At 38.2% G+C, this 24,070-nt stretch overlaps 2 protein-coding genes across 5 annotated transcripts in view; one reads left to right on the forward strand and one right to left on the reverse strand.

The window, feature by feature from the left end:
* The window catches only part of LOC137019898 (microcephalin-like), a 157,992-nt gene that overhangs the window by 61,560 nt on the left and 72,362 nt on the right, over positions 1-24,070 (forward strand). The gene's annotated exons all lie outside the window — the stretch shown is intronic.
* Positions 1-24,070, reverse strand: part of angpt2a (angiopoietin 2a) — a 66,730-nt gene that overhangs the window by 37,784 nt on the left and 4,876 nt on the right. For 3 of the 4 annotated variants that reach the window (XM_067385552.1, XM_067385550.1, XM_067385551.1), the window contains exon 2: positions 15,718-15,873. The exons of the other annotated variant lie outside the window; for it this stretch is intronic. In XM_067385552.1, coding sequence (XP_067241653.1) covers positions 15,718-15,873 — 156 coding nt within the window. The remainder of the gene's footprint in view (positions 1-15,717; positions 15,874-24,070) is intronic. 4 annotated transcript variants of the gene reach the window in all.

A 24,070-nucleotide genomic window follows, 5' to 3' on the forward strand; every position in this document is an offset into this window, starting at 1 on the left:
ATGTGACAGTTGTAGCCCATTTCTTGAAGACGTCTTGATGCACTGACTCCAGCTTCAGTCCACTCCTTTTGAAGCTCTCCTAAGTTCTTACATCGGGTTCACCTGACAATCTTCTCAACCCTGCGGCCATTCCTTTCACTTGTACACCTTTTCCTACCACACTTTTTCATTCCAGTCAACTTTCCATGAATATGCTTTGGCTCAGCACTGTGAACAGCCAGCTCTTTCAGCAATGACCCTCTGTGGCTTACCCTCATTTTAGAGGGACAACTGTCAAGTCAGAAGACTTCCCCATGACTGCTGTTGGGATTACTGACCTAAGCCTGGAAATATTTTACTTTGTCTAAGAAATCTAGAATATATTTAAGTTTTACTCAGTTAATTAAATTACAGAAAAAGTAAAAAAAAAAAGTAAAAAAAAAAAAAAAACTTTTTCATGATATTCTAATTTATTGAGATGCACCTGTATGTTTTTCAAGATAGTGGAGCAGGTACGGGTGTATCAACAATTAAGCGCTTATCTGTTGCACATTTACTGTACATAGTTGGGTTATGATTGGGAGGAGAGAGTGCCTTGACTACTTTTGGTCGCAAAAGAGGTAACTGTCACAGACACGTCAGGTTCCAACCTCCACCAATCACAACGCACGCCATCTCCCGAGTACTGATCACTGCCACCTGCACCTCACTCATCATCACCAGTATAAAGCACACACACACACAGCACTACTTGTCCGGTCTCGTTCGCATATACCCAGTGTGATGCTTACCTCAAGGACTACTCTTCATATATTTACCTGTCTCCAGTGTGTCTCCTTCCCATTGTGTTCCTCGTCTGCTGTGTGTGGGTGTTTACACCAACTCCATTGTTCTCCAGCGATCTCCAGTCTTCAGCATTACTCCAACTACAAAAGAAAGGACAGTAATTATCTCATTCATATCTACTCCACGAAGTATCTGTTAACTCACCTGTTTCATCCATTTGCTCTGCTGTGGTTCAATAAACTCTACATTACCTATTACGTCTGTATCCGTCTCCAGTGTACTGTAACAGAAGACCGGACCAATACAGTCAACCCAGCATGAGCCTCCCGGATCCATTTCAGGAGCTGGTGGATGCGCTTCGGCGTACATTAACTGTCCATTCTCTACCACCAGCTCCTGATCCAGTTCATTCACCTGCACCAGCGGACACCGGTAGCACAGTCAACATTCCTCCTTCACTGCCTCCGTACGCCAGTCCCATGGCCAAACAGGCGCCCTACTCAGGATCGGCGGAGGATTGCAGCGGATAGCAGCGGATTTCTGCTGCAATGCACACTGGTCCTGGAGATGCAGCCGCACCTGTACCCGAGTGATACATCTAAAATTGCCTTTGTCATCTCTCAACTCAGCGGTAAAGCGTTAATGTGGGCTGATTCCATCTGGTCACAACAGGGTGCAGTTACGCAATCATATTCAGCGTTCATCTCTCACTTCCGGGAGGTGTTTGGGAAACCCATCACTGATTCGTCTGCTGGTGAGAAACTTTATAATCTTAAACAAAGATCTATGTCTATCTATGACTATGCTTTACAGTTCAGAACGCTTGCTGCAATCAGCGGATGGAATGAACAAGCGCTTATCACCACCTACCGGCAAGGATTGAATACTCGGGTATGGCTGCATCTCGCTGCATGCGAGGATAACATCGGCCTTGAGAAGTTCATCCAGCTTTCCATACGCTGCGCCACTCGCATGCAAGCGTGCATCCAAGAGCACCAGGACCAGTACAACATCAACGTGCCCTCCTGTCGATCCGAAACCGTCAGCACTCCAGAACCAGCCCAAGAACCCATGGAACTTGAACATTCACGATTATCTTCTGAAGAACGACGCCGTCGTCTGACTCTACGTCTCTGTCTCTACTGTGGTGAACCTGGGCATGTCATTGCTGCATGCCCCACTAGACCTCCACGACCCCTGGTGAGTGCCATTATTCCCGCTACACATAAAATGAAACCACTCACCACTGTTGTCATTCTTACTGCCGCCAATGTCTCTATTTCAGTGGTCGCGCTCCTCGACTCGGGGTCTGCCGGCAACTTCCTCTCTGGGGCCATCTGTCGTCAACTTCCACTCAAAACCACTCCGTCTCCGACAATCTACAAGATCAACTCTATAACCGGTAGACCCCTCAGTCGTAAGAGCGTGTGTAAAGTGGCTGGACCAGTAACTCTCCAAGTGGGTCTTCTACATCGTGAGGAAGCTCATATGCTGGTTCTGGAGGAATCAACGGCTGACGTGATTCTGGGGCGCCCCTGGTTGGAGCAGCATAATCCCACCATCTCCTGGAAATCGGGCGAAATCCTGAAGTGGGGCGACACTTGCTTCTCACGTTCCTCTTCCACCATCATCTCCACCTGATCTATCTCTCTGTGCCACTTCCATCGAAAGTCCAATGGAACAACGTTCAGTGGATATCCCCAAGTGTTACGCCCCCTTCAGCGATGTCTTCTGTCCTCAACGGGCTTCCAAGCTGCCTCCACACCGGCCATGGGACTGTGCCATCGACCTGCTTCCGGGTGAACCAGTACCAAAGGGTAAGATATACCCACTTTCCATCCCGGAGGAGAAGGCCATGGAAGATTACATCAAGGAAGCCCTCGCCCAAGGTTACATCAGACCATCTACTTCCCCTGCTGCTTCCAGCTTTTTCTTTGTGGCGAAGAAAGACGGAGGCTTGCGGCCATGTATAGATTATCGAGCACTTAACAAAATCACTGTGAAGTTCCGTTATCCCCTTCCTCTCGTCCCAGCAGCCCTGGAACATCTCCGTGGTGCCACTATATTCACCAAACTGGACCTCCGCAACGCGTACAACCTCATCCGGATACGTGAGGGGGACGAGTGGAAAACCGCCTTTATAACACCTACTGGACACTATGAATACCTCGTCATGCCGTATGGACTGGTCAACGCCCCCTCCGTATTCCAGGACTTCATTCATGAGGTGCTCCGGGAGTTTCTCCACCGATTTATCCTAGTCTACATCGACGACATTCACATATACTCCCGGAGCCAGGCCGAACATCGCCAACATGTTGCGGAGGTCCTCAACCGTCTCCGTCAATTCCATCTATTCCTCAAGGCTGAAAAATGTTCATTCCATCAAGATTCCGTTTCATTCCTGGGTTATCACATTGACCACAGTGGCATCCGGATGGACGAGGGGAAGGTGGAATCCATCACTAACTGGCCAGCACCCACAACCATAAAAGAGCTCCAACGATTACTAGGTTTCTCCAACTTCTACAGAAGATTCATTCAAGGTTACAGTTCTATCACCCATCCACTCACCAGTCTCCTCAGAAATAAACCCAAGTCTCTGTCCTGGACTCCAGCAGCCACCAACGCCTTTGAAAAACTCAAGAAAGCCTTCACCACCGCTCCCTTACTCGTACATCGAGACCCAGAAGAACCCTTTATTGTTGAAGTTGATGCATCAACGACTGGAGTGGGAGCGGTGTTGTCGCAGCAGCAGGGAACACAGAGTAGACTTCATCCATGTGCCTTCTTCTCCCGCAAGCTCAGCCCGGCGGAAGTCAACTACTCCATCGGTGACAGGGAACTTCTAGCAGTCAAAATCGCATTGGAAGAGTGGAGGCATTGGTTGGAGGGTGCTAAACATGCTTTCCTGGTGTTAACAGATCACAAGAACCTCGAATACCTTCGGTCTGCCAAGAGACTTAACCCCAGACAAGCCCGCTGGGCTATGTTTTTCTCCCGTTTCAATTATACAATCTCCAACCGTCCAGGGACTAAGAACGTTAAAGCGGATGCTCTCTCCAGACTCCATGCTCCTGAGGAACAAACTGAGGAACCTGAACCTATCATCCCAAGCTCCCTCATAGTAAGTCCCATCACTTGGTCCGAGGAGACGATCCCCTCCTCCAATGCCTCCACAAACCCTCCGCCGGGCTGTCCACCAGGCTTGCTCTACCTACCACGGACACGTCGCACTCCCACCATTCACTCGGCTCACACGTCACTTGGTACTGGTCACCCGGGGGTCAATGAAACCCTCTCGTTGCTAAAAGAACGCTTCTGGTGGCCGGGAATGGCTTCTTATGTCAGAAGGTACGTGCGGGGCTGTAGGGAGTGCGCCATTTCCAAGTCACCTCGTCATCTGCCATCTGGAAAACTCCTTCCTCTGCCCGTTCCAGAACGCCCATGGTCACACCTAGGAGTGGACTTCATAACCGATCTCCCTGCTTCAGACGGTAATACCACCATCCTAGTTGTAGTTGATCGTTTTTCTAAATCCTGTCGTCTCATTCCACTCCCAGGATTACCAACTGCCATGGAGACAGCCGAAGTACTCTTCAATCAAGTATTCAGATACTTCGGAATACCAGAGGACATTGTTTCCGACCTAGGTCCACAGTTCATATCGAGAGTGTGGAGATCTTTCTTCTCTCTCCTAGGTGTGGCCGTTAGCCTGACATCCGGCTATCCCCCCCAGTCGAACGGGCAGATGGAAAGGAAGGTACAGGAAATAGGCCGCTTCCTACGTACCTTCTGTCACGACCACCAGGACTCCTGGAACCAGTTCCTGGGTTGGGCTGAGTACGCTCAAAACTCCCTCAAGCAGTCTACAACTACAACTACAAAAGAAAGGACAGTAATTATCTCATTCATATCTACTCCACGAATTCCAAGTATCTGTTAACTCACCTGTTTCATCCATTTGCTCTGCTGTGGTTCAATAAACTCTACATTACCTATTACGTCTGTATCCGTCTCCAGTGTACTGTAACAGTAACACAGGCTAGTTTAAGATTTAGCCCTAATGAAATGGTTTTCGGGCACAAGGTCATGGTCCCCTTACTAGCAATAATGGGTTAGCATTTTGCTTGCAAAAAACAAAACAAAACAAAAAAAAAACTGCTAACTTGACTACGAAAGGTAATTAATTTTCTTCATCCACATTTTCTTTCCTTGCACCTTTCTCTCGCCATCCCCCATAGGAATCAAAGGAAATCTTATTTCTGACCTGCCAACATGTACGCATTTTTGCATAGTGGGTAGGCCTACGCATTTTGACCTCAAAGTACGCTGGTACGATTTGTCACTCTATACTGTGTGTCTACGTGTTTCCGGTGTGAGTACGCTGTGCGCATTTGGCTGCCGCTTCACATCGGGCTGTTTGTCTGTTTTTTTCTGTTAAATTGTGCTTTTATGTCTTACACACTTCACCTGGACTTTAACTGGACAATTCATTTTATGATTCCCGCTGATGTGCAGAGGTGGTGTGCCCCACTATGCCGCTTGTTGCCGTGTTTCATCTGGCCTACCTGAACCCGCCGGCCGGCCTGCCTGGCGTTGTTTGCGGTGTGGATGCTGCGGACGGAATGCAGACGGAATGTCCGTGTCGCTATGTCGAGTTTTTCCTGCTTGTCGTTTGTGGTCTGCTGTGCACTCGATTGGGCTCTGTGGTGAACATCAAGTCATCATCGAGTGTTCCTGTTTGCCGCTTGAGGTCCTGGAATTTGCACTTTTTGGACTTTGTTGCGTCCAAACTTCGAGGTGCAGTTTGCTTGCACGAGGGACTGTTTGCTGCATTTTTACTCTAACGTTACTGTTTCTGTTGCACAGACCATCTAGTCAGATAACTGTATTGTCTCACTCCAGATTATGCATTTTAATTCAATACCATTATTATCTGTGAAGTTTATGTATACTGTATTGTTTTTTGTATTGTTTACTGTGCTTTTCTTGCGTCTGTTTTGTTTGTAAAGCGCTTTGAGCTCTGGAAAAGCGCTATATAAATTAAACATTATTATTATCAAAAACCTGGTGACTCCTCTGTGCACGTAGTACTCAAATCCAGTAAAAGAAAGAGTTCGACCAATCATAGCATTGGGTTAATTTTCCCCAAATAGCAAGCGGGGATGATTGACAAATGCGTACGACAGCAACGCAAAATCCCGCTCGATCCCTCCTTCCACTCCTGCTGTCTCAGTGACTGAATTCTCAAGCGAGGACAGTACAACAGTCATGGTACTTCTGACTCCTTAAAATGCTCAAGTAATGTTGAACAACAAATCTAAATAAAATTGAAATCGCTATATGGCTTAGTGATTATGAAAGTGATGTGATGTGTGACTGACTGACAAGCGCAAGTCTGGAGAAACAGGCATTTATTCTCAGTGTTGAGAAACGCAGCCTACATGTGTTGCGTTATTGTGTTAATACTACTAAAGTACCTAATTATGTTACATAGCCTACTTATTTTGTATGGAAAACTAGCACATTAGTTACTTATGCATTTAAAAGTACCATTTTCTCAGAGCTGCGCGAGCTCTCTCATACACAAACGCGCGCGCTCTCTCATACACAAACGCGCGCGCACAGAGAGGGAAGATCATTGTAAAATGAAAATAGCCATGCTTGGTTTAAAATTTGTTCTTGCTTATTTTTTTTTTATTTTTTTTGTCAGAAAACATTTTGAATTATCCATCCGTGTTTTTAAGATTCGGTAAATGATGGACACTTTAGTTAACACAAGCCCTCGTTATATGTCGGACTAACTTCTTGATATTTTTGAATACTCGATTCGTTTTGCTCTTATTGGTCCTGTCTATTCATTGTCAACTTTTCTGTAAATATAAATATATAAATATTGGCTAACCTTTAATCAGCGAAAGTTTGTCTTGTTCAAAGACAACACGTTTCAAATAGAAACCCTTTTTTTTCTGTGGGATTTAGTATCATATTTGGATATTGGAATAATAAATTAAGTATTTTAAATAAATCACATGTAAACTCAATGTTTACTGTTTTCTAAGGGTTTCTTAATTTTAGCCTAGTTTTCATTATAAAACCTGTATAAAAGTCTGGACTGTCAGGTTAGTTGTATGTAAATATAGCCTACTTGAAATTGCAAACAAAAATTTTTAGTCCATATTAAATATATGAATGCGATTCACTTGTGGTTGTCAGTTTGTATAAGCACACATATTGCAATGCAATATTAATCATGAATTTGAAAAAATGCTTTTGAGCAGGTGTAGTGAAATTTTTAATTGTCAAATTAAAAAAAAAAAAAAAACCTTTAACAGTCAAAATTAAATTAACGAAGATGGGTGTGTGTGCTTTGTGTATTTTATTCTCAAAAATGTAAAAAAATATATGACCAACCCCCACCCCCTCAAACACACACACACACACACACACACACACACACACACACACACACACACACACACACACACACACACACTTAAAAGTGTCATCAGCTGCACTCAAGATCTGCCTTTATGTTTGGTTATTATGGTTATTTGAAGCTGCAGTCCTTAACTTTTTTGGTTAAAAATTATCCAAAACCAATTTTTGATTGGAATCGGCTGGCATGTGCATAACCAGATTTGTTACTTGTTCAGATGACATTTTCCAGTGAAAATTCTTATTTTGGTCATACTTCCAAGGCTGCAATCTGTGATTCTGAAGTATCCACCGGTGCAGTGACTGACAGCTGAGGAGCCGCGCCGATGCACAACTCACGTAAAGATAATTCCGCAACTAACTGCAATTGCTGTTTTCAATCAGAGATGGGGAAAAGAGACAATTTACGGACTGCAGCTTTAAGAAATTCATAATAAATAATAAAATAAATCAATATGCCCTGTTGAAATATGAGATCATGTGCATCTCATGCGCAGAAAATGACTGCCTTCATTACAACGGTATTGTTACACCGTTATAAGTTTCGGATTAAAAATGCACACTCTAGCTTTCAAATATTGGTGAACCATGTCTTGACTTACAGGCTACACTCTTTATTTAAATTATGTAATTGTCTATTACAAAACCTGGGATCAACATCTGAAGTCTGTCTTTGTGTTGTTTTTCTATTTATTTAACACTCGGGTCAGCCGTCGCGCTACCGATACCACCTCGATTTTTCTTACCAGTGCGAAAGAAACTCAAAATACTCTGTTGATTTTGGACATACAATTAAGAGTTATACACCATTCTAATCTGTAAAATATCTTCTTTTATTTGTGTACACTCAGAATAAAAACAATGTTGTGCTTTTTGCAAAAAAAAGAAAACTAACATGATGTATGATCTGTCGTCTTTCTCTGAATGAAGTCCATTCTGATAGTCCTCAGAAAATGAACTGTAACTTAGTGATTACTAATCACATAAACATGAGACATGTCTAAAGAAATGTCAGATTTTAAATCATGCAAATCAAACTGAAAACATATTCTCTGTTTATGTAATCTGTTTGAAAAGAGAGAGATGTCGATCATTCGCGAGTCATCTTATCCACTAATGTGGCCATGCCCACAGAGCGCGCACAGCATTCAAATGCAAATTGAGGCTATAAATGCAACAGCCCGCATCAGCTTGAAAAATGTATCCAGCTTAGTCAGATTCATGTACTTTTCATCATTTTGAGATGCGGTGAGGAATAATTCTAAAAGGATTTACCTCAGAAGAAGACCATGACTGGTTTTGAGGATCAACTTGATCAAGCCGAGGATTGTGAATGGTAAGTTTTTTATTTTATTTTTTATATATATTCCTAAATTCTTTATTCTAATCGTGATATAGACTTGTGTCTGTCAATATTAAGCCGCAAAAAAAAAAAAAAAAAACCTTTAAATATGAATCCTGCATGTTCTGTGTTTCGATTTGAATGATTCGGGCAGACGTGTGGTTTCGTTTAGCTACTACACATAATTTACATTAGTAAACATGACTTATTGGCTTTTCCCAAAAAAATATTGCTATACTGAGATGAGTGAAATCGACTGCAATATGTAATACTGAAATAAAATCTGTTAGCAACATATGAAACTGCTCATTAACATTTATAGGCTCTGTGAAGGGTTTACTGTAAAATAGCCTATATAGTGCCACATCAGTATAGCATTTGTTCTCAAGGAATGTTGAGAGCTTTGCATCTCAGAAATAAATTATATTTTAAAGTATATTCAAATAGAAAACCATAATTTTAAATTGTAATAATATTTCACAGTATTGCTGTTTTTTATTTTTTATTATTATTTATTTTTTGATCAAATAAATGCAGGCTTGATATGATCTTGGTAACATCTTGGAATGCTCACAGAGGGTTTTTTTTTTTTCTTTTATCTCACAGATTTGAGAATTGACCCACATTGGACTGCATGCATATGCTATGGAGATCACTGACTGGAAGCAGGAAAGGTTTTTTTCTTTTCTTTTTTTTTTTTTTTTTTTTTTTTTTTTTTTTTTCCAGTGCACAGGTATGTGGTGTTCACTTATAACTTTGAAGAGGATTTATTTCCAGGTATAGATGTGTACTCAAAATGTGTCTTTGACTCTCATATATATATATATATATATATTAGTTAACTATATTCTAAATAAACTACAAACAAAAAAATATATTTCTTTTCTCATTGGATTCTTTCTTTCTTCACTCACATTCCTGACTGAATGGCTCATTATGTGGCTCATTAGGGACAGGGTCTTAATCTCTTTAGGTGTGAATCACAGCATTATTCATGATTCACGCCTCTCCACATGTGGGCCTTCTAAACAAAAAGTGTCTTAGAAATTTAAAATCAATATATTGTTTTATACGGATCCCTGAATCGCATGGTTACAAAAAAAAAAAAAAACTGGGTGGGGAGGGGGAAAAAAAACTTAACATAAGTCGTTATTACGACATAATATCTTGAAATAACGAGATATTGAGTCGTTATTACGACATAAGTAGTTATTACGACATAATATCTCGTTATTTCAAGATATTAAGTCGTTATTTGCTATACGTTGCTAGGGTACTTCGGGTGGTTGCTAAGGTGTTGCTATGCGGTTGCTAGGGTACATGGGCTGGTTGCTAGGATGTTGCCAGGGTGATTTGTGTGGTTGCTAGGTGGTTGCCATGATGTTCTGGGTGGTTGCTATGAGATTAGATTGATTGATTTAGTTTGATTGATTTAGTTTGATAGATAGATGATAGATGGATAGATTTAGTTTGATAGATGAGTTTGAGTTTGAATGAGTATAGATAGATATAGTTTGATAGATATAGTTAGAGAGTTAGTTAGATAGATTTAGTTTGATAGATAGATGATAGACAGATAGACGATAGATTAGTTTGATAGATGAGTTTGAGTTTGAATGAGGATAGATAGATAGATGGATAGATGGATAGATGGATAGATAGATGGATAGATAGACCGTGTGCAGAATTATTAAGAAAGTTGATTTTCTGATCATATATTTTTTTTTTCTAAGCACATTTTACCAATTCCAAACCACATCAATCTTAATAACTACTATTAATTTTGTATTTAATCATTTCTAAGTGTTATATAATTGTTTATGAAGGCTGGAAATGAAAAACGCCTTATATTCAGGTGTGCAGAATTATATAATATAATTAGATAATTATATTAGATAAAATGAGCAAAAAAAAAGAGATTTAACTCCCATTAATGCTCATGAGAAAGATGCAATACTAATGAAATACTAGAAATTGCAAAGTTAAGGTGTGCTGTAAGATGGGTAGTGTGCAATTGGTTGGTTGATGGCAGTTTGTGTGTTAATTGCAGGTATTGTGTGTGTGTGTGTGTGTGTGTGTGTGTGTGTGTTTAGGGATAGGGGTAGTGTAGGGGGATAGAATATACAGTTTGTACAGTATAAAAACCATTATGCCTATGGAGAGTCCCCACTAAGATAGCAATACGTGTTTGTGTGACATATCAGGACACAAATGTGTATAATGACATGGGTATGACATAGGTATTACAAAAAGAGGTGACTTATGAGGACATTCCCCATGTCCCCACTTTTCAAAAGGCTTATAAATCATACAGAATGAGTTTTTTTGAGAAAGCAAAAATGTGTACGGTTTCCTGTGATGCTTAGGTTTAGGGTTAGGGGTAGTGTAGGGGGATAGAAAATCCGGTTTGTACAGTATAAAAACCATTACGCCTATGGAATGTCCCCACAATTCACAAAAACAAACGTGTGTGCATGTGTATGTATTGTACGTAAAAACCAGTCTTCATGTATTTCACAACACTTCAGCTTGTGATTCTTATTAAGTGGGGGTCATTTTTTTTAGGATTCTGTACAATAGCATGTAAGAGAGATGTCTATGAGATCCTGACACCTTGTACTTCTGGAGACTCCAGGTAGATTGTGCAGTTGGTGCTGGAGACTAAAGGGGTTCCTGATGGTTTCACACTTAATTCTTCACCTTAATTCTTAATTCTTTTGAAGTTAACATGTTTTTTTTTTTCTTCTCCACCTGTTTTTGTCTGACCCTGCTGACCCAATGAGTGTTTCACTGTCCAATGGTCATGCTTAACTTTGCAATTTCTAGTATTGCATCCTTCTCATGGGCATTTAATAATTTGACTTTTCAGTCTTAGTTAAATCTCTTTTTTGGCTCATATTATCTGTAAAAGAAAACCCGTCTAATAATTTTGCACACCTGAATGTAAGGCGTTTTTCACTTCCAGCCTTCATAAACAATTATATCAAATATATCACTTATAAATGATTAAATACAAAATTAATTGTAGTTATTAAGATTGATGTGGTTTGGAATTGGTAAATGTGCTTGGGAAAAAAAAAAAAGATCAGAAAATCAACTTGCCTAATAATTCTGCACATTGTGTAGATAGATTTAGTGTGATAGATGAAATAGTACATAGAATGGCAGCTTCATTGCATCTAAAGGCCAATTCACACCGCACCGACAAATGCCAACAAACGCCAACGAACAAGTTGGCCGTTGGATTTAGAATTCTATGAGAAAAAACTGTCATGTTCACACCGCCCCAACAAACACCGACCAACAAGTGACGTTTGACTGGGAAAATTCCACAACTACATATGTAACCATGTTAACAATATTGTCAGGCAAGTTTATTATATTAATAATATAGTATCATATATTTTCATTGTATTAAAGTATTGAGGCAAAACAAAAATACCTGAAATCCGAAGCACTGTAGCCATCGATCTGATCGTAACCTATTGGTTGGTATACACCGTTTTTTAAAAAAAAAAATATATATTTTATTTTATTTTTTGTTTATATCGTTTACATAACTTATATCTTGTTTTGTTTTGTTTTTTACTTTGAAAGTTGTCGCCTTTAATAGCGTTTTGCGTCTGCTGATACTGAAATGAATATGGATACCTGCTTACCTTATTTGTTTTTGACTTGGTTAAATATCCACATTCTTCATAGTATTGTTTGCAGGGAAGAGAAGCTATTTTATCCCATTGAATGATAATTTGGTGTTTTCACTTCAATTTTGTAGATTCCGTTCACAATGTTTATCTGGTTACCATGAGAACAGTGTCACGTGCTGCTGCTTCAGCCATCATATGGTAGAAAATGTCCAAATAAATGTTTAAAAAGCTGATAGACGTCGATTCAACAACAAAGACAACACTTTCAAAAACACTCAGCTATGTGATTATTTTATTGAGTGATAGGAAGTGGGTTAAATCAGTGACATTATTAGATTTGATATAGGGCGTCTTCCCGTCACCTCCTCAATAGTGTGTTTTTACGTATTAAAGGCAACAATTGTATTACACCGTCCAGTTTTTTCTTTGAACAATGGTGTGAGCTCCTGTTGCAATTCTCGATTCCGCATAAATGAACTACAATGGCGATATTTTTCACAATCGCGACAGAAAATCACAATACTGAACACGGTGTGACGGCAGCTTCACATTCTCTATATCTACCTCCTCGATGGCAGGAAAGTCTTTCAATTCAGTGGAAAAGTCGCTCATCTTCATAACATAAAGATCAACTCCAACATATGTTGTGATTTTCTGTTTATACTTTTCTAAACAAGCAAAGAAAGGACTTTTCCCCATCGATTCCATTGTAATTTTCACTGCTTGCCCTCCACCGGTATTTCGCGCGTCACCAGAACCACATGATTGCAAACAACCTATTGGCCTTAAAGGGGCGTAGTTTAAATTTGAATTTTGACAGTTGGAGTTTGAACAGTCTTGGCTCACCTGAACATTCCGTCAATGAAAGTCAATGGGATTTTTCCGAGTTTTAATAGTCATTTTTAGGAAGTCGGATCAGTTAGAAAAGATATAGCACACTAAGTCAGAACAGTCTGAAGGTCTGAGCCGAATTTGGAGTTTGTAGAGTTAAAGCTCTAGGAGGAGTTAGTCAGAAATTTTAGTCTCAGAAGAAAATAGCATCACAGTAAAGCCGTGCACACACTTGACGATTGTAAGGTCGATTATGAATGTAAATTGATACTTATGACTGATCGCGCTCAAACGCATCCAGTCAGAGCCAGTTGCGTTCAGTCTGCAATTACAGTCGGTGTTCAAATTCCATGTTTAAGTATTTAAATCTGCTTCAGTCACAGGAAACAATCGCTGTATGTTGAGCACAGTCTTAGAATGTTATAGCTAGTCATTAAATGTGTGCCCGGCTTTAGTTGGCTTTCCCAAGCCAACTTAATTAGATGCTGTACATTGCATTGGCAGATACTATTTGCACCTCCAGTATTTTTTTACATTAACAGGATGTAATAATATCATAGTGTAAATGATTATATTTATTAAAATTATTAAATGGATCCCTTACTGGGAGAATAAAAACCCTCCATACACCTTCCACCAACCCTACCCAATAAACACTTATTGTTAAACACAAATATTATTAAACACTTCACATTTTATTTCCACTTTTTGAACATTATTTTCATTTTATTGAAAATGTATTGATGAGAAAATAGGAGTGAGCTCTATTATTGGGCGAGCTCAGCAAAATGCGGATTCGACCCCACAGGGATTGTGGTAAAAGCCAAAATCACAAATCCTATGTGCTACTATTGCTCCACTGAAGATATTGAATTATAATTGTACCTTTTTAAACTTGAGTGGACCAACCAGACATTGGAGCTAGTGTAAAGAGTGTTTGTCAACAAGGAACGCTATTTGCACGTATTGTAAAAAACACTCTGTTATAGGCTTGTGAATAGTTAACAGAAACTATTAAAGAGCAATACTGGTAATTAGCACAAAACTCTATGGCTATGTAATTGCTAAATAAATTATTAGGTCACTTATTAGAAGTATGGATTTGAAGAAAGTATGAATTAGTAGAATATCCAGTGTAATGAAAACTACATAGAATAAACGCCTATAGGGTATTTGAAAATGTATGGGCTACACAAATTTAACGTCAATAAAGGTTAGCCTGGAATGAATGCAAATTCCCATGATAGACCTCTGGGATTTTGGAACACCAACTTGTAACAGTAGGTCAACATAACTATTGCATTCTTTAATTGATTCCCTGTCTTATTCTGCCCTCTAGTGGTGAATATCGAAAGAGAACATGCCACTAACCCGACCCAATAAATTTAAAAGTTACTTTTAAAGTTATTAAACACTCGTTTGGCAGGTTGTTTCCACTTTTAGAACATTATTTTCATTTTTATTGAAAATGAATGCCTTTCTGATATGTGATGGAAAAATAAAGAAGAGCAAACTTGGCAAAAGGCAGATTTGAAACCGCTGCGATCGCAGTAAAAGTTGGAATTGCAAGCCATCACGTTACTGTTGCGCCACTGAAGACGTTGATTAGTGTGCATCTTTTATTAAACCTGATATACAATGAGTTATGTGAAATAATGAGATTATGTTGAAATAACGACTTATGTCGAAAAATGACTTAATATCTCAGAATAAGGAGATGGCGTAGTAACGACTTATCTCGAAATAACGAGTTAATATCTTGAAATAAGACATTATGTCGTAATAATGACTTATCTCGAAATAACAGCTTAATATCTTGAAATAACGAGATATTATGCCGTATTAACGACTTATTTTATTGAAATAATGACTTAATATGTCGAAAAAATTAGACGTTTTCGAGTTTTTTCCCTCCCCACCAAGTTTTTTTTTTTTTTTTTTTTTTTTTTTTTTTTCACCATGCGGTTCAGGGCTTCCGTAGTTTTATGTGTCTGAGTAGGCAGAATGATTTTAACATCACTTTGAAGCAAAAACTCTAGACTAAAATGTACAGTTCCCAAAAGTCTTGTGAAAAAATGTTTAGTATCCTTTTTGAGGCCTTATTTCTGTGATTTTTTTTTTTTTTTTTTCAAAAACTATATACATAATTCTCTCAAAAATACAAACATGTACATATATGTACATACATGTACAACAAACAGTTGTTCACATATTATTGTTGCCTAGTTTGTGCTGAATACAGTGTAATGAGACTTTTGCATTAATATGTTTATAAGCATCTGAAAAAAGCACAAATGTTAGGGCGTCAAAACTACTCCAGGACCCCAAAGTAGCCTCAGACCCCAGAGGGTTAAAGCTGGACTTACCATCAATTCATTCAATTCATTCATACTTAGTCAAGTATTAGTTTATGCTGTTGTATTGAAATTAGAATTGAGAAATTTCACTAGTATCTAAATTGTTTGTGTCATAACCTTATTTGTAAGAATAGTTACAAGGGTCAAAACAACAACAAAAAAATAATCTTTTTGTGATAGTCAGTAAAATTTTTGGCAGGGCCAGTAAAAATCCAAACCACTGGCCAAACGGGGCCAGTATAAAAAAACCTTAGCATTGAGCCCTGTTAGGTTTTGAAACTAAACCCACTAAACTGAACCTGCTGAATTACATAGAGAAGTATCAACCCCTTACCTGTGCTTCAACAGTAGTGATTTTCCGCGTTTGCTCTGCTGTTTGACTCAGAAGGCTGGTCCCAATCTTGATCATGGTCATTGTGTGGTTTTGCACCACGTCATTTTGAATATGGGTCATGTCTTGTTTGAGGTTCTCCTGGATATAGTTCTCCAGCTGTGAATGAAATCAGAAGGAATTATTTAAAATCTGTTGCATCTGGAGTCAATGATACAGGGATCTCTTCATTCATACAAACCACTCCACTGCGTAATATACATTTCCTGATTTTGTTCTGACTGCTGGGGGACTAAATGGCTCAAAACTGCCTTCTCTTTCTGCGTGGAACATCACTCTACCTTCATCAAGATCTAATGTTTGCTATTGTCAACCAAAGTATCAAGGATGGTTGATATAAGGATGGTAATACAACGTGGACTCTGTATTGTTTAGTAACTTTATTTAGTAACATTATTATTGCTAATGTGTAATTTAATTATTATAACCCTGGGTTATCATGGCTCTAAAGCCCACAAGGATTGTTTTACACTTATAATTTAGAAGGAGGGTTAGCTAGGGATGTGCACTAGTACTCTGATGTGACAGCGATGATCGATCATGAAAACAATGATTGCCGTGACTTAATCTATTTAAATATATTTTTGACGGACAGACACTAGTGTGGAATGTACAGTGTGAAACGGCCTCTTATGAATACCCAGGATTAATTGTTAACCCCGGGTAAAGTGAGCAATGTGAAAACCCAGGGTTTAGAATGACCTAGGATTTACTATTTGAAGTGCAAAAAGATCTTGTGTGTCCAAATCCATTGATTTCAATAGGGATGGTGTACCCACAAGGATGAAAAAAAAAAAAAAAAAAAAAAAATATATATATATATATATATATATATATATATATATATATATATATATATATATATATATATATATATATATAATATAGGCAGTCATTTCTCAGTTGTGTAAAAATACAGTACACATAACAAATGGCTACAAAAAAGTTGACAATCACAACATGGTTGATTGTACAGGGTGTACAACATGCTACAGTTTACTGTACATAGAATAGTGAACTTACCCTCATCTAAAGTGCTGGTACTGTGTAAGTTTAAAACCCCTGTAAATGATTCTCTCAGCTCTCTCTCAGATTTTGACTGGTCTGTCATCAGTTTTTCTATCAAATGTTGTCACTGTTAAACATTTTGAGAAATGTGTCTTTGTTTTGAGAACTTAACAAATGGTTTGGGAAACTGGGCCAACTAAATCACTTATAATGTGTTAGCAATCGAGAGAAGCTAAAATACATTTAGATTCTAACCTAACTCTGCTATTATATGCTGTGAAAGGGTGGTTCTTATTGATTTCATGTTATTGTTTTGTCGGATGACAAAAAGACCTTTATCCATGATGAAAGTGGAGCAGGCGATTGGAGAATCATGTCGCCAAAAATTACGAAAATGAATTTCAGACATATTCGGATGGGATTACATTTCTCACAGGACTTCCGAGTTAGCCAGGAAGCAGTAATTTTCCAATTCAAGTACAAATAGGGGGGGAAATCGTAAGCGAACTTGGGTGTGAACTTGACTCTCAAAGAACCGGTTCATAAGAGTAATTTGTTAATGAAGCTGACTAGGGCGAGCTGCGTGCGCATCCAACCATGCTGCACAGTTTATTGAAAGACGAGTTTTGTTGCCATTATTTTGTGTTACGCTGTCTTTTTTTTAGGACATCACATTGAAGCGCCGCTGCTGAAAAGCAGTAATTTAAACACTGCTTACATATTTAATTCTGTGATCATTTTGGGGTGGCAAAGCTTTTTCTTAAGGTGGCAGTTGCCACCCCGGTAGATCCGCCTCTGTTCCGTTCTGTAAAGTTGTAAAGAGGAAGGGATGATGGCGTTCACTTAGCGATCCTTACTGTTTAAGATGAAAACTGAAAAGTGTTTTTTTATGAAACTTTCTTTTCATAAAATAAATAAATAAATAAATAAATAGCCTAGGCCTATTTGCTTATCCTGTCAGTTTGTCAGTTTTGTGAATAAAAATGAAAATGTGGATGAAAAAATAAACTATTAAACATTTTATCATTTAAGTATAAAGAATAAAATGACAGGTAATAATTGTATATGACGGAATTTTTACTATCCTGTCCGTCAAAATGACGGACAGAGGGAAAGTCTAACGCGACCTCTGATATATGTACAGTGGGTACGGAAAGTATTCAGACCCCCTTAAATTTTCCACTCTTTGTTATATTGCAGCCATTTACTAAAATCATTTAAGTTCATTTTTTTCCTCATTAATGTACACACAGAACCCCATGTTGACAGAAAAACACAGAATTGTTGACATTTTTGCAGATTTATTAAAAAAGAAAAACTGAAATATGACATGGTCCTAAGTATTCAGACCCTTTGCTCAGTATTTAGTAGAAGCACCATTTTGATCTAATACAGCCATTTTGGGAAAGATGCATCAAGTTTTTCACACCTGGATCCTCTGCCATTCCTCCTTGCAGATCCTCTCCAGTTCTGTCAGGTTAGATGGTAAACGTTGGTGGACAGCCATTTTTAGGTCTCTCCAGAGATGCTCAATTGGGTTTAAGTCAGGGCTCTGGCTGGGCCATTCAAGAACAGTCACGGAGTTGTTGTGAAGCCACTCCTTCGTTATTTTAGCTGTGTGCTTAGGGTCATTGTCTTGTTGGAAGGTAAACCTTCAGCACAGTTTGAGGTCCTGAGCACTCTGGAGAAGGTTTTCATCCAGGATATCCCTGTACTTGGCCGCATTCATCTTTCCCTCGATTGCAACCAATCGTCCTGTACCTGCAGCTGAAAAACACCCCCACAGCATGATGCTGCCACCACCATGCTTCACTGTTGGGACTGTATTGGACAGGTGATGAGCAGTGCCTGGTTTTCTCCACATATACCGCTTAGAATTAAGGCCAAAAAGTTCTATCTTGGTCTCATCAGACCAGAGAATCTTATTTCTCACCATCTTGGCAAACTTTCATGTGTCTTGCACTGAGGAGAGCTTCGTCGGGCCACTCTACCATAAAGCACCGACTGGTGGAGGGCTGCAGTGATGGTTGACTTTCTACAACATTCTCCCATCTCCCGACTGCATCTCTGGAGCTCAGCCACAGTGATCTTTGGGTTCTTCTTTACCTCTCTCACCAAGGCTCTTCTCCCCCGATAGCTCAGTTTGGCCGGACGGCCAGCAATAGGAAGGGTTCTGGTTGTCCCAAGCGTCTTCCATTTAAGGATTATGGAGGCCACTGTGCTCTTAGGAACCTTAAGTGCAGCAGACATTTTTTTGTAACCTTGGCCAGATCTGTGCCTTGCCACAATTCTGTCTCTGAGCTCTTCAGGGAGTTCATTTGACCTCATGATTCTCATTTGCTCTGACATGCATTGTGAGCTGTAAGGTCTTATATAGACAGGTGTGTGGCTTTCCTAATCAAGTGCAATCAGTATAATGAAACACAGCTGGACTCAAATGAAGGTGTAGAACCATCTCAAGGATGATCAGAAGAAATGGACAGCACTCGAGTTAAATATGAGTCTCACAGCAAAGGGTCTGAATACTTAGGACCATGTGATATTTCAGTTTTTCTTTTTTTAATAAATCTGCGAAAATGTCAACAATTCTGTGTTTTTTCTGTCAATATGGGGTGCTGTGTGTATAATAATGAGGAAAAAAGTGAACTTAAATGATTTTAGCAAATGGCTGCAATATAACAAAGAGTGAAAAATTTAAGAGGGTACCCACTGTATATGTGTATATATATATATATATATATATTGTGGCGACCAGGGCGGGCGAGAGCCGTGAGGGAACGGTGCGAGGCCGGTGGCGCGAGTGTTAATGAGCTTCACCTGGGAGGCGCACCGGCCTTGAGTCCCTCACGGAGGAGCTCCGGGAGCATAAAAGGAGGAGCGACTACCGTGAAGGATGAGAGAGGACCAGGCCTGGACTTTATTTTATGTTTTGTTATGTTTGTGTGGCCGGCAGACGTCCGTGAGGGTCTGCTGGCATTACTTTCGCTTTGTTCTTTGTTTATTTTGGAATTAAACTTTGTTTGAACGTTCGCCGGTTCCCGCCTCCTCCTTCCCATATTTACGAACTTTGTTGCATATATATATACTCTTGATGCAGCACTTATGCAGTTCTTCAAATGTTTTGTTAGTGTGTAGTCTATCCACACCCTTCATTTACTGCCAATAATAAGGTTTGCGTAGTATTCTGATTTTGCATTTTACTGATTTTATTGATTTTGATGAATACTGAATCTTTTTCGTGCAAGTGAGATGAGTATGTTATTCACTATATCGCAGAGATAGGACTGATAAAATTGGTGGTGGTGTTGCTCTCTATGTGAATAAAAAGTACGCACATTCTATAGTAAAACTTTCAACAGATTCGGAGTCACTGCAACTAGTTCTTCACTTTACAAATCAATTTTCAATTACTATTATTGTCACATACAAGCCTCCAAATGTCAGTCCAACTGCATATATGATGCAGTTTTCTGACTTAATAAAATCTGTTAAAACTAAGGAGCTTGTTATTCTTGGTGACATTAATATGAATTGTATCGATGGTTCATCTAAACTTCTGAAAGCAACTGCAGGAAAATATGGTCTTCGTCAATTAATCAAAGATCCCACTAGATTTGGTAAAACACAAAATTCTATTCTGGACCTTATATTCACTAATCAACCCTCCAAATATGGTATATCTGGAGTGATAAATACAGCAGTCTCAGATCATTCACTCATATATGTCATTAGGAAATGTTTTAAACAGCCAAAATGTCATAAATATAACCACACTAAAAAAGTACCAAATTCAAAATTGTCTCAGTTTAATGCTGAATTTGCTGATACTGATTGGAGTAATGAGATGTCTTTGCAAAATCTTGACCATGTTCTGTCAAATTTTCATAAAAGTGGAGACAATACGTCAAAAATTTACTACTACCTGTAAAATACATATTAGGCAAAATACAGTACCTTGGGTAACTCCTGAAATTTTGCAGCTTTTAAAAAAGAAGGCCTCTTCTCTGAAAGCATACAGATTTCTAAAAACATCTGAGACTAAGCTTATTTTTATACAATATAGAAACAAGTGTAATTTTGAATTGTTCAAAGCCAAACAGCTCTATTTTAAAAATCTAATTAATTTAACGGTCTCCAACCCAAGAACATTATGGCATACAATTAAATCTATAACTGGTGAAAACAAAATTAAAAATATTAATGGTTTACAAATATCAATAAATGGTACTCTTCTCACTGATCATGATAAAATTGCCAATTCTTTCAATGAGTATTTTATTGCATCCGTACAAGAATTATCCTCTAGATTTATTGTTCCTTCATTTCTCCCATCAGTACCAACAGCATCTCAGCAATTCTCATTTTCTGAAATCTCACAAAATGATTTAACTAATATTTTGTGTTCTTTGAATGCTTCTCATGCTTGTGATGTAAATAATTTAAACATGATTTTTCTTAAAACTCATGCTAGTACCCTAATACCCCTTTTTCATCATTTAGTTAATTTGTGTATTATGCAATCAGTATTTCCTGCCATGTGGAAAACGGCCCAGATCACCCCTATTTTTAAGTCTGATGATCCTACTAACGTCTGTAATTACCGTCCAATTGCAATTCTTCCAACTGTCTCCAAGTTACTTGAAAAAAACATTATATAATCAATTAATCAATTACCTTGAAAACAATAACCTGCTCAATGATTGCCAGCATGGCTTTCGACCCTTGTGGTCAACTATGTCGGCTTTGCTGCTTTTTACTGAGCAGATACGTGCATCTCTAAACAAGGGTCAGGTTACTGGAGCTATATATATATAGATTTTCGAAAAGCCTTCGATACAGTTAATCATCAAATTTTGTTAAATAAACTTTTTTCTTTTCATTTGTCCTCCTCTACAATAGACATGTTTACATCATATTTAAGTGACAGATCTCAGACTGTAAAAATTGGCTTAGTAACATCACAGCCACGAGTGTGTTCTATGGGAGTTCCACAGGGCAGTATCTTAGGTCCTTTACTTTTCCTTATGTATATTAATGATCTTCTTTATGTGCTTAATTTTTCTAGTTCTTTGTTATATGCTGATGATACTGTTATTTTTCTGTCTGGTCCAGATATTGACACAATTAATTTAAAACTTAATACAGATCTGCAGCATTTACATAACTGGCTGCTAGATAACCATTTAACACTTAATATCAGGAAAACAGAATGTATGTACTTTTATTCATCTAGGAGACCGCTATCTATATCCAATCCCATCACCTTTTCTAATCAAAAACTCTCAATTGTATCCACGTATAAGTATTTGGGAGTCTCTTTTGACTCACATTTTACTTATTGTGAACATGTCCAAACTCTAATCAGAAAGTTAAATCAAAAGTTATTTGTTTATAGTAAAATTAGACCATATTTGTCTCTTTCTGTATCTAAAACATATCTTCATGCCATTATTATGTCCACTCTGTCGTATTGTTTACCTGTTTGGTCACTCACATCAAATGAAATTCTTGAACCAGTAATAAGACTCTATAATAGAGCTTACAAGATCCATAACAGGCTTCCAGGCTGGACTCACCACTGTATTGCACTCAGGGGCGTAGCAACCGGGGGGGACGGGGGGGACACGTCCCCCGCACTTTTAGAAACAGGTGATTCTGACCCCTGCTATTTTTTATTTTTTTGGATCCAGTGTGAATATTTCCGGCACCGGCAGTGTTCTCTGATTTCTTACTTAGATTTGAGTGAACTAACATTCAGCCAATCACAGTGCGAATCATGTCTTGGGCGCGTCTGCTATGAGCTTCAAATCCTATGTTCAAATCTCTTGTTGCTGTTTTGAGTTTTCGTTCGTTCATTCACTTTGCTATTAGGCCGTCTGGGATAAAATGCACCCCAGAAAAAAGCAAAGGACGATTACATCCTTTTTTCAAACACACACTGTAAGTATGTTACAGTATGTCGCGATGACACGAATCACGTGATAAAGTTTTCATGTTATGATTTAAACTAACTGTTACTGTAACGTCAAAAGACAACAGAACCCGTATTGACCTCGTCACGTCGCGCCGGATTCAGTGTGTTAAATGCTCTCCTACTTGTCGCTTTGTATAAAAGCGTCTGCTAAATGAGACGTAACAAATTATTGGTTTCTTCTGTCTTTTGTTGCCTACGTGCTGCTCGCGGAGTAGAATTATCCTTTCACAAGAAATCAAAATTGTTTTGCACCGAATATCTTAAAATACTTTATCAAATTTAAAATATATATATTTTTATACTTTATGTAAATATTCTACTTTATGTCCTAACTGGTCTGTAGGAAAGGCAGGCTGTGACGTCACTGACAGAGAGAAGGGACAGTTGCTCAACCTCTCAAGAATGTGTACAGGTGAGATTTGTATAAAAAGAGCAGACTGACTATTTTAAGGCAGTGTTTTCTTAATTGGAACTGCTTGCCAAAATTTTAAGGAATTACACATCAATTTAATTCAATTTAATTTAAATCAATCACCTTTATTTATATAGTGCTTTTAATAATACAGATTGTGTCAAAGCACTGAACAGTATCAAATAGGAGAATAGAGTAATTTATAATGACAAGATTAAACACTGAATTTCCAGTTTAAGGCATTTTATTATTGAATGCAGAGACGTCATTGTCTAGGTCAGCTCAGTTTAAATAGGATCTGTGTAATCAAATCAATGATAATCGCTAGAAAAAAAAAGATAAAATTTTCTATTTTATGTTCAAACTGTTAAATAAAATTAGTTTTATGTATAAAGGCTGTGTTCCAATAGTGTTAACTACTGTATTAATTAATGTATAATTATAATTATATATATTAATGTATATTAATGTATAATTCAGTTTGAAAGTTTTGATTAAAAATCTCACTTCGATCTTGAAAATATTAAAAACTTGTAAATACATTGATTTAGGTTTTATTGATATATTTTCATAAAATGTATGCTGTATAAAATTACTGTAGATGTAATCTGTATACTCATTTAACACAACTATTAAGAAGTAAGAAAAGTTATTGTTCAAATGTAGTGTAACTGAAATATTTCAAATATCATAAAATATTTTTATCTAAATAAAGTATAGATGGTCTCTATGGAAGCCCGTTTCCGCCAAAAAAAAAAAAAAAAAAAAGCCACTAAAAAAACCCTTTTTATCTCAGAATTCTGACTTTTTAACTCGCAATTGCGTGTTTATATCTCACAATTGCGAGTTATAAAGTCAGAATTCTGAGATATAAAGTCGCAATTGCGTGATAAAAATTCAGA

The sequence above is a fragment of the Chanodichthys erythropterus genome, chromosome 5 (genome assembly GCF_024489055.1).
Source record: "Chanodichthys erythropterus isolate Z2021 chromosome 5, ASM2448905v1, whole genome shotgun sequence".
In the NCBI taxonomy this organism is placed as follows: Eukaryota; Metazoa; Chordata; class Actinopteri; order Cypriniformes; family Xenocyprididae; genus Chanodichthys; species Chanodichthys erythropterus.